This window comes from Peromyscus leucopus, chromosome 15 (assembly GCF_004664715.2).
Source record: "Peromyscus leucopus breed LL Stock chromosome 15, UCI_PerLeu_2.1, whole genome shotgun sequence".
Classification (NCBI taxonomy): Eukaryota; Metazoa; Chordata; class Mammalia; order Rodentia; family Cricetidae; genus Peromyscus; species Peromyscus leucopus.
This window is the reverse complement of record NC_051076.1, coordinates 32,767,968-32,781,539: the sequence shown is the minus strand read 5'-3', so window position 1 is coordinate 32,781,539 and position 13,572 is coordinate 32,767,968. Positions and strand designations below refer to the sequence as shown.

General features: G+C 49.1%; 1 protein-coding gene across 1 annotated transcript in view; it reads left to right on the top strand.

Moving 5' to 3' along the window:
• Gpa33 (glycoprotein A33) overlaps positions 1–3,461 on the top strand; it is a 36,403-nt gene extending 32,942 nt beyond the window's left edge. Inside the window, exons 5-7 of the mRNA XM_037211293.1 lie at positions 645–764; positions 1,442–1,577; positions 2,021–3,461. Of these exons, the coding sequence (XP_037067188.1) occupies positions 645–764; positions 1,442–1,577; positions 2,021–2,153 (389 nt within the window). The 3' untranslated portion in view covers positions 2,154–3,461. The remainder of the gene's footprint in view (positions 1–644; positions 765–1,441; positions 1,578–2,020) is intronic.
• Positions 3,462–13,572: the final 10,111 nt, after the last annotated feature.

Here is a 13,572-nt window from a genome sequence, read left to right as displayed (position 1 = left end):
GCGAGGCCTCTTGTGAGGACACCTGTTCCCTGGGCTCGACATTGGCTGTTTTCACTTTCACTTCCCAGATGTGGCAGCCGCAGCTGAGGAACTAGACAGCTAGAGGGGTGATGGGGGAGGAGGAAGAGTTTAAACTGGCACTGTCCCCCAACTCGCGCAACACCCCCCAATAACCCACAACCCTACACCACACACATCACATATACACATTTCCCCGTAATACATATATTTGCCTCCCAAGTACTTACTGCACGTCAGTCATCCTGCTGGGGCACTTATATTTATTACTGACACCTCATTTTAGGCTCACAAGTACCTTGCCAGGCAGGTATTGTCTTTTCTAATTAGAGATGAAGAAATAGGTTTCAAGAAGGCCAAGTTACTTGCCAAACACATCACCAAGTAAGTGGACAAAGCCAGACTTGACACCCAGGGTCCTGGGTGTGAAGCCCTTCGGCACTGTCCACCTGCCATGTTGACCCCCCAGTGACCTTAGAGGTGATTTCCCCTACATCACGGATTGGAGTGACTGGCTCGGAGGGGCCCGGTGATGAGTCTGTGGCTCCCGGGGCCCAGGCCTCCCAGCCCCGGGCTGTGCCTCCTCCACCACACCACCGTCTCTTGACCGGCTGCCCTTTCTTCAGTCTCAGGCCAGCCCTTGATTCTGAAGAACATCAGCACGGAAATGGCGGGTTACTACATCTGCACCTCCAGGAACGACGTGGGGGTGCAGTCCTGCAACATCACCGTGACCCCCAGACTCCGTAAGAGCAGGGTGGGCAGGGGAGAGGAGGGGAGGGGAGGGGACCAGGCCCAGAGGTGGCTGCTTGAGGCCCATGGGAGGCGAGTGAGGTGGTTGCTGTGACCCTGGAGAGATGACTCCTGGCTCAGACTTTCCCCTCACTGAGGTCAGCCCTGCTCCTCCAGTGCTTTGGAAATTGAGCCTGGGACAGACTCCCGGAGACCTCTTCAGCCATGCCTGCCTCGTGGGCCACTCAGGGAGTGTGAGAGAAGTGCCTAGAACCAACGGCCTTGGCCTAAACCCTAGTCTCTTTTTGTGGAGAGAAGGGGAGACCACAGCTATCTCATGCATAAGCCAGAAGCTGGCAAAGCTGACCGTTAGGGAGCCCAGTATCAGAATGCTCCCTCTGTCTGTCCTTGCTGGCTCCTCTGTCCTTAAGAGGGTCCTCGGATCTGTCTAGTCCCGATCTTCCAGGGCCACGACCGAGTGTTACCCGAGGTCTGCAGCCATGGCTCCCTAGGCTGGCAAAAGAACTGGAGTGGCCCAGAGGCTGGGAGGGACCAGCCTGCTGTGCCCCGCACGGGTGCTGTGGCTCCTCACCTCCAGCCTGGCTTTCACCTCTGTGGCCAAGGGTTGAGTCCGGGGCGGTGGCGGCCAGAGCTGGGGCTCAGGAGGTACAGCTGCCCCACCCTCTTGCAGCTTCCATGAACATTGCGCTGTATGCGGGCATCGCCGGGGGTGTGTTGGCGGCCCTCATCATCATTGGCATCATCGTCTACTGCTGCTGCTGCCGGGAGGCATCGGACAAAGCCGAGGCCGTGGAGGAGGCGAGGCCGTAAGTGCGCTGGGACAGGCGGCCCCTTGGGAGGAAGCGGGTGGGAAGATGCACCCCAACTCCCCAGGCATGCCCGCTTAGCACCTGGGCCCACAGTGCTGTTTCAGTCTCCCTCGGCTGCAGTTGAGGACTGAGCAACCCACCCAAATCAAGGGCGGGACTGTAGCCCTGCGCTTGTCCCCTGGGCCTGCGGTTTGCATCTCGGGACAGGCCTTCTCGTGGCAAGCTGAGGGTCGGGTAGAGGCTGACACACACATGCTGCTTCCCCAGGCTCCTCAGCCCACGAGTGGAGTGTTCTTCTGAGATCTCACTGCACACTCGTAAACCAGCGCTGCAGCAGAGTCCTATTGCAGCCCAGGGGTGGGATGGTGGTTGGACCAGTGAACTCCCCTACCCTATCCCCACGAGGATTAACCTTCTCTTCTTTCTCCTCTGCTCTGTAGAAACCGAGCCGCTTACCAACAGCCTCAAGCGAAGCGGACAGAAATTTCCAGAGGGAGGGACGAGGAAGACGACTACAGGCACGGGGACCAGCGGAGTTCAGGGCGTAGCTCTCCCGAGCAGCCCTTCCAGTGAAGGAGGCCTGTTGCCCAGTGGGAGAGGAGGGCTGGGGCCCAGCCTCGCGCTCCTGGCCTCTTTCCTCTCTGGCCCCATAGTCCCGGCTCTCCCCAGCCATCGGTGAAGCACATCTTCGTGTGTGTGTGTGTGTGTGTGTGTGTGTGTGTGTGTGTGTGTGTGCACGCGTGCGCGTGCGCGTGTGTTTCTGGGGAGCATCATTGGCCTGGCTACGTGGGTCCTACCTGTTACCCTGGCAACCACACTGAAAGAACCCCTCCTTATTGCTCTACCTGACTCAGGGCCGATCCTTCCTCCCAGATCAGACAGTACTCCCCACCCCCACCCCCCACCTCTCTTATGGCTGGGCCCCACCAGCATTGAGCAGGGCCTGCTTCTATTCAGAGCTCCCCATGCAGACAGTGCCAACTTCAGAAGTGTGGGAGTCCGCCCTGTCCACCACGCCCAGCACTCAGGGGAGAACCTGTGGATGGGCTTGCACTCAATATTTTTTGTTGAATGAAGGAAAGAAATCAAGGATACGGTGGAGTCCCTGTGATTTACCCAGCTTAATTGTGCCCTCCATGCTTGGGGGCCATGGTGGGTGGCCTCCAGCTTCTCCCTTGGCCTCATCTCCCTCCAGATGGCTCCTGCTCCCAGACACACACGCCTTCTCAGGACTTCCCCCAACACAGTTCCATCCCTGCCTGTCAAAATCTTGCCTGACCTTAAAGCCCACCACTCTGGAACCCCAATGTTTTTCTTAATCCTGTTGTGACTGCTCACTAGGGAAGCAGCGAAGTCACTTTGTCCTGCATCCAGACCTGGGCAGCATGCATGGCCATCAGAGTGCTACTTCCTGCTGTATTAGGGTGGGTGCCCCTGGAGCAGGGTCTGGGCAGCTTCAGCTGGGGCCTTGCCCTCCTAGGCAGGGCTTTGCCTCCTGGTGTGACTTGGTAACCCCACCCAAGCCCTTGTCTGGTAAGGGGAGCAGACTGATTTAAAATGAGACACACACACACACACAAGCTTTCTTGCCTCCCACCCCTGCCTGGCCATTGGCCTCTGAATGACAGCTGAGCCTCACTGCCCTGCCCTCAGCCCCCCTACCCTGACCCCCACCCCTTTGGTAAGTTCTTTCACTTTCCAGGGCTCAGGCCAGACGGGTAACTCCAAATGTGTTTTACTATCTGGATCACCAGAAAAAGCAAGTGTATAAATCCCCTGCCCCTTCTGATTTTATTTACATGTATATTTTTATACAATTTGCTGAACTCTTTGTTTCCCTCAAAAGGTTTCCTTATCAATAAAGTTACCAGAAGAAATTCACTTTTCTTCGTTCACTTATCTTTTGTTCATGCCAAGTATACCTACTGTCTAGCGGGCTGGGAGGCAGGGCGACCAGGTGGAGAGTCTTTGGGTTCCGTTACTTGTGCCCAAGGTAAGGGCAGGCAGTAACTCTCAAGGCTGTTGGGGACAGGCTAGAGCTCAGCCTGGTGGGGAAGGTGTGCTCTGAGAGCCTGCAGGGTCAGAAGATCCAGCAGGCCTGGGAGTCATCCGTGCCTCCAGGATGGTGACAGAGATGCCCTCGCTTGTGACATCCTACAGTGCCCCTTCTGAGGAGATGGGCAGAGAGTTCTCTGTCGCCGAGAACTATGGTGCCTCTCCCGCAAAGCTTGGATCCATACTCAGTGCTCAGCTTGACCACAGACTGCTGTGGGATGGTCTGGATGTCAAATTACTCTGATTGGTCAATAAATAAAACACTGACAGACTCGTGAGACACTTTCAGGGTCATCTCCTTCATGGCCCTTCCTGTGGAGCCCAGTGCTTTTCCTGTGCCAGCATCTGTCATATGGTGCTGCCACGACCTGGGTATATGTTTTCACCTCTGCCTCTGCCTCCAAGACTCATGAGCATAGGAACCAGCCCAGGTGGGCATTTGGTAAGGGCTAGTTAAACGGGTAATGGTTACTGTCACAGTGTCTTGCTCAAGGGCTGCTTTGAGGAGCCACTGTCCCTCGTGGTTCATGGCTCCACAAGCATGTCTGGAAGCTACTCGGTCCTCGGTGGTCCTGTCCCCCAAAGCCCTCCATCTCAGCTTGGGTTTAGGGAAGAGCACAGGGGAGAACAGAGTCTACTTCAGCACGGATTTTGTGAGTACCTGCTACGCTCTGTGCTGCTCCCAGGGGGTGCTGAAGAGCTGGCATCCGTGGCAGGAAGCAGACACGGGAACAGACGGGGAAGGACTGGGGCAAGGCGGGTGTGTGTTGGGGTGTGGGGAGAGCGAGCCTCGGGGACTTGGGATGATTCGAAGCCGAGGTGACACTTGGCTGCATCTTGACAAAACAGAGCGGGTGCTGACACTCAGTGGTCCTCCAGTGCAGGGCTCTATTACTTGGGTGTCAGCTTTCATTATCAGTTGGCAACACTACAGATTCCTGCTGAGGTCATTTCAGTCCAGAAACTGCGGCAATTAGATTGTTGTGGGTTCCCATACAGCCACGGCTAGCCTGGCCCAGGTGCTCTGAGGCTCTGGGTGGGTGCTCAGACAGGCCTCCGGAAGATGAAATGCAGTTTATAAATTAGCTACTCTTCGGGGGCTGATAATGAAGTTGCTTTTGTGGGTGACAAAGTACCAGGTCTCCAAGGCAGGGTTCACAGAGCCTGGCACACAGCAATGGCAAGCACTGAGGCCGCACTTGCCCTGGATCAGCAACTGTTCTCTGCATTTCCCACATCTCCTCTATGCTCCTCACAGCAGCAGTATGAGGCAGGTACTGTCTCAGCCAGCGTTCTATTGCTGTGAGGAGACACCATGTCCACAGCAACTCTTATAAAGGAAAGCACTTAACTGGGGGGCGGCTTATGGCTTCAGAGGTTTAATTCATTGTCATCATGGTGGGAAGCATGACAATATGCAGGCAGACATGGTGCTGGAGAAGGAGCTGAGAGTTCTACATCAGGATCTGTAGGCAGCAGGAAGAGAAGAACCCTGGGCCTGGTTTGGGCCGTTTAGACCTCAAAGCCCACCCCCAGTGACACACTTCCTCCAACAAGGCCACACCTCCTAATCCCTCTCAAGTAAGGCCACTCCCTAATGACCAAACATTCAAATCTATGAACCCAGGGCTGGGGGCGGCATTCCTGTTCAAACCACTGCAGGTACTTCTAGTATTCCACAATGTGGAAACTGAGGCATGGCACATCAAGCATTTAAAACACAGAGTGTCAAGTTGCTATTTCCGTCTGTAAACTCTTTGTCCACCTGACGGGGGCGTGTTCTCAGCTGCTTACTGAGTATGGAATCAGAACAAGAGAAGTTGGCTGCCTTCAAGGAACTCTCATCATCTATACCAGTGCTTACAAGCAGACATTATATCACCGGCAGAGATTCTAAAAGCTTCTCTGGTCTCGGTTCTATGCCTGTAGATTATTTCAGGCCCCTGGTTGTCTTCACAGGCAGTCTTGCTGAGCAGCTGGGTCCTGTGGGCGGAGCCTCTTTGGCCCCGCCCCCTGTGTTTGCATATGGGGAATGTCTCCCTTCAGGTCTCAGGTCCATTTGCAGGGGACCCAAGCTGGTGTCTGTGACGGCCCATGTGTACTGAGCAGCCCCAGCTGACCACGTTAGCATCCTCTTCCCTTTTTTTCTAGTCACACACTTTCTTCAGACTTGAGGAAACCTTCCTCTAGTTCCAATGAAGTCGGCTTGGCCTGGGAGCTCCTTTTTATGGGTGGATTTCTGCTGTGATCAGGGATGTATTGGTTTTCAAGGTCATCTCAAGTGGGCACTCTTTCCCTGATTGCCAGGCTGTTGAAAGGATTTTTGTTTCGATTAACATAAACCAAACTGCTACAGAGATGGACTTGAAAATTGTAATGACTGAAAAAATCAACAGAAGTTACTTTCTCGCACACTAACAAGTTTTGAGGCGCTCGAGCTCTCCATCTCCTGTTTGTCTTTAAAAATCATTTTATTAGATATTTATTTAGTTATTTTGTATATGCAGGGCAGAAGTGTGGAGGACAGAGGACCACTTTCAGGAGTTGGTTCTCTCCTTGTCTCATGTGGGATCCAACACAGGTCATCACACACCTTTACTCACTCAGCCGTCCACTGCCCCTCCTGTCTGCCTAAGGGGGGGATAGTCCACCCTCAGGGACCAGGGGTTGTTTGCCACCAGCCAGCAGAGGAGACAAAACACACAGTAAAGGTCCAGTGGCCTCTTTGGACTTTGGTCCTGAGGTGACCACAGAGATTCTGCTCAGGCCACACATGAGTCGCCACGTTACCCCGCACACCAGGAGGCAGCAAGATGCCAACTTGTAACCTTGACATGGGCAGAACAAGAACTGGCTGTGGGTTTCTGCCACCATTGCTTTATTCCAGCCTCCTCAAACTCTTCATTTCACAGAGGAGACTAGGATGTCCGGGGGTTGATGTCATCAGGGGTGACATTAGGTGGTAGGGTGAGGACGAGACTCAGATCTGATGGTGAAGGTCTTGCTTGCTCTTGCCACCTGATCACATCTTCTCCTGGCCTCATGCATGGGCAAAGGGTGGGCACAGAGGCCGAACTAGGGCTGCTCAATTTAAATTTATATATATGAGCTACATAATGAGATCTTACTCAGAAAGCAATCAACTTGTGTAATGAGTTTTCTGTGTCATCAGGTATGATTCATCGCTTGCACCTTTTGAAGGGACAGGGTGACTCATTCAGCTTTGTGAAAATGTTAAAGCTTATTCACTAAAAATTTCACTTACCGAAGTATGAGTTTCCCCCCAGAGGGATCTCAGAGATATTCAGATCCTATTTGGAGAGGACAAGTGTCATTCTTCACCTTTCAAGATGGAGAAGACGGTGGAGAGGGTGTGGGGGTCAGCAGCACATCTAGCTTGCAGAAGAGGAGAAAGGAGGGGCACCTGCATACATGCAGGAAAGTGGCATGATTCTGCGGGACTTCCCCCCGACACATTTTCATCTTAAACTATTCTATTTTTCAATCTCAAACTTGAAACAAGGTCTAAGTATGATACAAAGACCTATGCCTGAACATTAGGAAGTAAGTGGCTGACACGTCGTTCACTTTAGTGTGACACACTAAACACTTTAGTGTGTTTTCTTTGTGAAATGATACTCTCCTGTAAAACTATAATATATCCACCCACACCAGGAAAGGGCACCATCACCATCACATTACAGCTCCATCCCCAGAACCTATCAAGTCCACAAGTTTTCCAGGAATGCCCATGGAAGCAAGAAGGCCCAGGTTAGAATTGCTCACTGGATTTACACCTCGTATATATTTATTCTTCTTTAGGTTAGACCAATTCTTTCTTCGTTTCCTCCCTCCCTCCTCTCTCTCTCTCCTTCCTTCTTTCTCTCTTTTCTGTCCTTCTTTCCTTCCTTCCTTCCTTCCTTCTTTCCTTCCTTCCTTCCTTCCTTCCTTCCTTCCTTCCTTCCTTCCTTCCTCCTTTCCTTTCTTTTTTTTTTTTTTTTTGGTTTTTCGAGACAGGGTTTCTCTGTGTAGCTTTGCGCCTTTTCTGGGACTCACTTGGTAGCCCAGGCTGGCCTCGAACTCACAGAGATCCGCCTGGCTCTGCCTCCCGAGTGCTGGGATTAAAGGCGTGCGCCCGGCTCCTCCTTTCCTTTCTTTCTAGATTTTTGTGACTTCAACACTCCCAATGACTACAAGCCAGCTTTGTGAAACACCTCTGAGTTGCCTGATGGTTCCTAGTGACTCAATCTGTGCCCCTCTGATGAGGAAGCCACACAAGTGAAGCTGTGCTCTTGTCCCTTAATCCCATCAGTTGAGGCAGGCCTTAAGGATGTCAGCTTCCCTGTTGTGGGGATGTCAACTTCATTCATTGGGTCAAGATGGTGTCTGCAAGATGTCTCCATGCACTTCCCTTTGCAAGCACTTCCAAGTACTGGAAGAATCTCAAGAAAACATTTTCTTCTCAAACTTTATTCACATATATAATGTCTCTGTAGAATTTTGTGCTTCTATTTCATTCTCCAGGTTATAGTCCACCATTGACTTTCCCCCCTGATATTTGAATTATTCCCTATTGGCTGGGGAGCTCTTCCTTGGCTGTTGACATGTCTCTAGCATTCTACATGCACCGTCGTACTGTGAGGTTGCTCTGTATCATTGCCATCCCAGCTCTGACATCAGCTGTTTCTCCATGGATCATCTGTTAGTTTAGGATAATGGTTTCCAGAAAGTGAGATGTGTTCATCGCTCTTAAGGAATCACTGCTCTCGGGCCTTCTTAGCAGCGGACAGATCTACTGAGGGAAAGGCATGTGCTCTTGAACTTACATCTAGGTTTTAGGGTTGAAGATCCATGTTCCTACCCATGTCTCTGTTTCCCATCCAATATGCCACAGGTTCATTTGAGTTTCTCTTGGCTGCAAGAAGCTGAATCCCCATTTTCTTCCATCTATTCACTTATTTGAGCAGTCTCTCTGTGCTGTAAACCACTTCTACCCACTGCCTTTCCCTCTTTACCATGTGTGACCTAGCGGAGCTCAGGCTCTTCCTTCCCCGGGGAGGAGCCTGGCTTGTGAAGACAGTCACCCACACTTCTTCTAGAAGCATGCAGCTTCTGGTTGCATATCCAGTTATCCTATTCATGCCGACTTCCGGGTGTAGCGTGAAGGGTTCAGACACGAGTTGAAGGTATTTTTGTCTCTACAACTGCATATGTAATTGTGTCAGTAACATTTACTGACAGACTTATTTCTCCCATGAACCTGTCTTGGTACCTTGGCAAAAAAAAAAAAAAATCAGTTGAGGCTCTAGGTGTGAGTTTGTTTCTGGACTCTCTCTCCCTTGTGATGTGTGTCTGTCTTTATGCCAATACTGGCCTGCCTTGGCTGCAAGAAACCAGTTAAAATCTCTGTAGCACTTTTTAAGGGTTCTTTTTGACCATTCTAGATTCTTCGATTTTTGGTATCATATGAGAATGAATTTTTACATCTATAAAATAAACTCTTGGAATTTTGGTGAATACATCAAGCTGAGAAGTGCCATCAGGAATGCTGACTCCGTCTAGCTTATGAAAAAGCCCATTCCTCCTGTTATTTTAGATCACTTTAATTTCTCACAGGGATACTCGGCAGTTCAGGGATAGAGATTCTGCAGGCATTGTGTTCCATTTAAAAATGCTCGATGGTTTTGATACTATTATAAATGGAATTGTTTTTTTACATTTCCATGTACTTTGCTTAATCAATTTTGCATCTCTATTATTAGATACATACATTGAAAATAATTATGTCTTCCCATTTAACCGATCCCTTTGTCAGTAGCAAAAAGTGTTATTACCTAACTATGGCAATACTCTGTCTTGAAGTTCATATTAATTAACAAATGTTAAACATAAACTAATGTTTATAGATTATAAGCTACTTGCTATCATTGCTTGTTCTGACATTAATAAAATTTATGAGGATGTTATAGATATGTGAAATATATCATTATGATGAGGGAGTGAGAACTATGGTTAACACAAAATCTTTACTTTTTAAGGTTTATGTGTATGTTTGCATGTCTGTGTGTACTTGCCCTTGTGCAGAGGTGCCTGTGTAGGCCAGAAGGAGTTGTGAGCCTCCCCAAGTGAGTGCTGGGAGCTGAACTCAGATCCTCTGTCTGAGCAGCAAGCATTCTTAATCCCTGAGCCATTGTTCCAGCCCATAAAATCATTTCATGCTTCCTGATTTTAATGATACATCTGTTTTCATAATTTTACATTTAATGTATTTATGTCACTATATTTTAACTAGATTTCCCTTTTCTAATCTATGCTGACAAGAGACAAGATCTTGCTATTTGGCCCACACTGGCCTTCATCAGGATCTGTTTACCTCGGCTTCCAGGGTGCTGGGATTAGAGACACGGACCACAGTTCCTGGCTTCGATCTCTTCCTTTTTGAGAGTTTGTTTATGTGTCATACAATTAGTGACATCACTTTTATTCTGTCATTTGTTCTTCCTTGATTTTCTCTTATCCTTTCCTTTGTACTAATTAAATATTTGAGAACATTTAAACTCCTCTACTGGGTTAGAGGTAATGTGTGTGTGTGTGTGTGTGTGTGTGTGTGTGTGTGTGTGTGTGTTATTATGTACTCAGCACATCATTAGATATGCCGTTTTTTTTTCCTATCAGGGAAGCAGAACATATTAACATCACAAAGACTCCACTGAGAGACTTAATAATATTGGCAGGAGAAGCCCATGAGGACTTTTTACTTTGGATGTGAGGAGAGTCATGGTTCCATCTCCAACCAAATACCCTAGTGAGGTAACGTGAAATGAAAGGTTCATTTCAGTTCATGGTTTCCTAGGTTTCAGTCTGTCGTCACCCGACTCCACTGTTTCTGGGCTCGCACACAGTGAGACAGAGCATCACTCTAGGGAACATGTGCTGAGGGTAAGGGACTCACATCATGGAGGACAGGAGGCAGACAACAAGAGAGAATGGAGTCCAGGACACGATACATGGATATGCATATCCAGTACCCTACTAGAGCCAGGCTCTACATCCTGAAGTTCACACACCTCCCCAAACAGTGTGTCTAGCTGGAGACTCAGCTTTCACTACACAAGCCTTTTGCAGGGACAGCTCATAGCCTGACTGTAACAGCCCCACCTAAAGGCCTATGCAGCACTTACAACTAAGGAATCTGTCCAGGGCTAAAAGAGGTGCAGAAACAATCTGCCACAGTGCATGCAAGGAGAGTAGGATGTCCCTGAAGTGATTTTTCAGCAGTCTTCCCCCGACTCTGCTCTGAACCCAGAAGGAAAGAGGAGAGGGACTGAGGGAGTGAGGAATGGGAGAGGGAGGGAGAGAGGGATGGGAGAGGAAGGAGAGAGGAGAGAAAAAAGAAAAAAGAAGAGACATTCTTTGCTCGGTCCTCAGTAGCCATGAAGTCACTTGGCATTTTAGGCTAGGGAGCACTCCCTCAGAGCTGCAGAGAAAGCTATGGCATTGGGAGGAGGAGGAGGAGATGGAGAAGGATGGGATGGGATGTTAGGTCAGTCTAAGGAGCTACCAGGGTGAGAGCTGGACTCTCTAGACCCATTTTGCTGCTATATCCCTGAGCAGCATGACATAATCATGATCCTAATAGCCAGTGTTGTCCTCCCGGATCTTGTCAGGGGTCACAGGTAGGTGAAACATGTAGCCCACAGTGGCACCTCTTCCTTTCATGGATGGAGTCCATCCAGTTTTCATCCTTACTGTCAGAAAGGCATCCCTCACAATGACTAGAAGTTATTAAGAGAGTCACAAGTCCAGGTCTTAGTAAAGATCTTGGGCTGGTGATACGTGGCAGTCGAGTTGCTTGCTGAGATTGGACCAGGCCCTGGGCTCTGTCCTCAGTACTGCAGAAAGAAAAATCTTGGCAAATAGACCAGTGACCTAAGGGAAGGATAGGCTGGGAGCCATTAGAACAGGAGACGACCAGTTCAGACTGAGGCCTGACTGACTGCCTCTTAGGCTTTGGATATGAGGCATCCCCTAAAATACTTAGGAAGAACCACTGGAGCTGATAGGCTTGGGGGAAGTGACTGGATCATGAGGGCTCTGACTAACCAGTGGGCTCTCCTATTGATGGACTCAAATTTGGAATTCTTGGAACATGGTGGAAACTGTAGGAGGTAAGACTGGAGGGAGCAGCTTACTGGGAGCATGCCCCTGCAGGAAATACCTTCCCCACGGCCCTTCCCACCTCCTGCTTCCTGCCCACCACAAGATGAGCAGATGTGTTTTTTTTTTTTTTTTTCTCCACTACGTCTATCTGTTATACTATTCTTACCACAGGCCTAAGAGCAACGGAGCCAGCCAGCCATGGACCCAAACTTCTCAAACTATGACCCAAGACAATTCTTTGCTCCTTCTGAATTGCTTCTCTCAGGTATTTGTCAGATAACCAAAAGTCTGAACAGCACACTGCTCGTGCTCACTGGACGACAAGGGCAGTGATCCAATGTCAGGCGACACCCCACACCCCCTGAGCTCCCTTTCCTGAAGGGGGAAGTTAAAGGGGCTATAAGAAGGCAATGAGGATCTTCATAAAGTTCAACAGAAACAATATGATTCAGCCATTGCAACTATCTCCTGTTTCCTTCTGTTAGTAGGTTACTGACCCATCTAGCACCTGGATCTTCTGTATTTCCCATTGCTTTATTCCTTTATGGAATAGTCCCTTAACACCATCTTCTAGTTCACCAACTCTAGGACAGGGACTGGCTTAGTCCAGGCTCCTCTGAAGGCAGAGCCTAGCATCAAGGTGCTCGTCTTCAGTGGTATCAGGGAGCAGGAGGGGTGGAGCAAGGCGAGTGAGGTAGAGAGAAAGACAACAGTCTGTCCTTGCACTGGCCACTGCTACTGACAATGGTCCAACCCCACAGGGGACCCATCAGGAGACTTAGAATTGCCTAGAGCTGTTGGTCCCACTAAGGGATGGGTAGGCAGTGCATTTACCTACCAACTGCCATTCCAATAACAAGGATTCTGCAGGGATTCTACTGGTGACAGACTATAGTCGGACTTTTTTGTGACCACCATCTCCCAAATAAGGACACAGAAACTTCTTATTAAGTATGAAATCTTGGCCTTAGCTTAGGCTTGTTCCCAACTAGCTCTGAAAACTTAAATTAACCTGTTTATATTAGTCTACATTCTGCTATGTGGCTTGTTACCTTTCCTCAGTACCCTGTGTCTGACTTCCTCCATAGTTGTCTTCCCATCTCAGATTCTTTCCCAGAGTTCCTTTCCCTGTCCAGAAATCCTACCTATCCTCTCCTGCCTAGCTATTGGTTCAGCTCTTTATTAAACCAATCATAAGGCACCTTAGGTAGGTGAAGTAAAAGAGAGACACATCTTTACATAGTGTACAAAAAGATTATCCCAACAACAGACCAAGTTAAACTAAACTTGGCCTAAGTCTTTATATAAGGAGCTACAATCTAACTCAACAAATAAACAAACGGAAAACCTAACAACTGAGGAACTGGTCTTTACAAGGAATAGTTGGATCCCAACCATCCACAGCCACACGCGTCAGCCAGTCACAGGTGACCAACTGTTCAAACTACAGATAAAGCCAACAGCTCTGGCCAATCCAACCGTTTTTTGTACCTGCTTCCGTTTTCTGTATGTCATTTCCTATTCTCTTGCTATAAATGTAATCTGCAAATGTGTTGAGTTGGAACATTCTGTTGTGCGGGCAGATTCTAGAGTTGCAAATAAAACCCAATTAAGACTGCAAAACTGGATTTGTTGTGATGGTCTCTCTAATAGGGTTTTTCTGAGGCTGTCTTTTCCCTAATACTTGCTATATGCTCCCATGTAGGTAGGTGGCATTTGCAGGCAAAAAAGAGTACAGTATGCACTCCAGTAGCTACAGAGGAATAATTCCCGGACC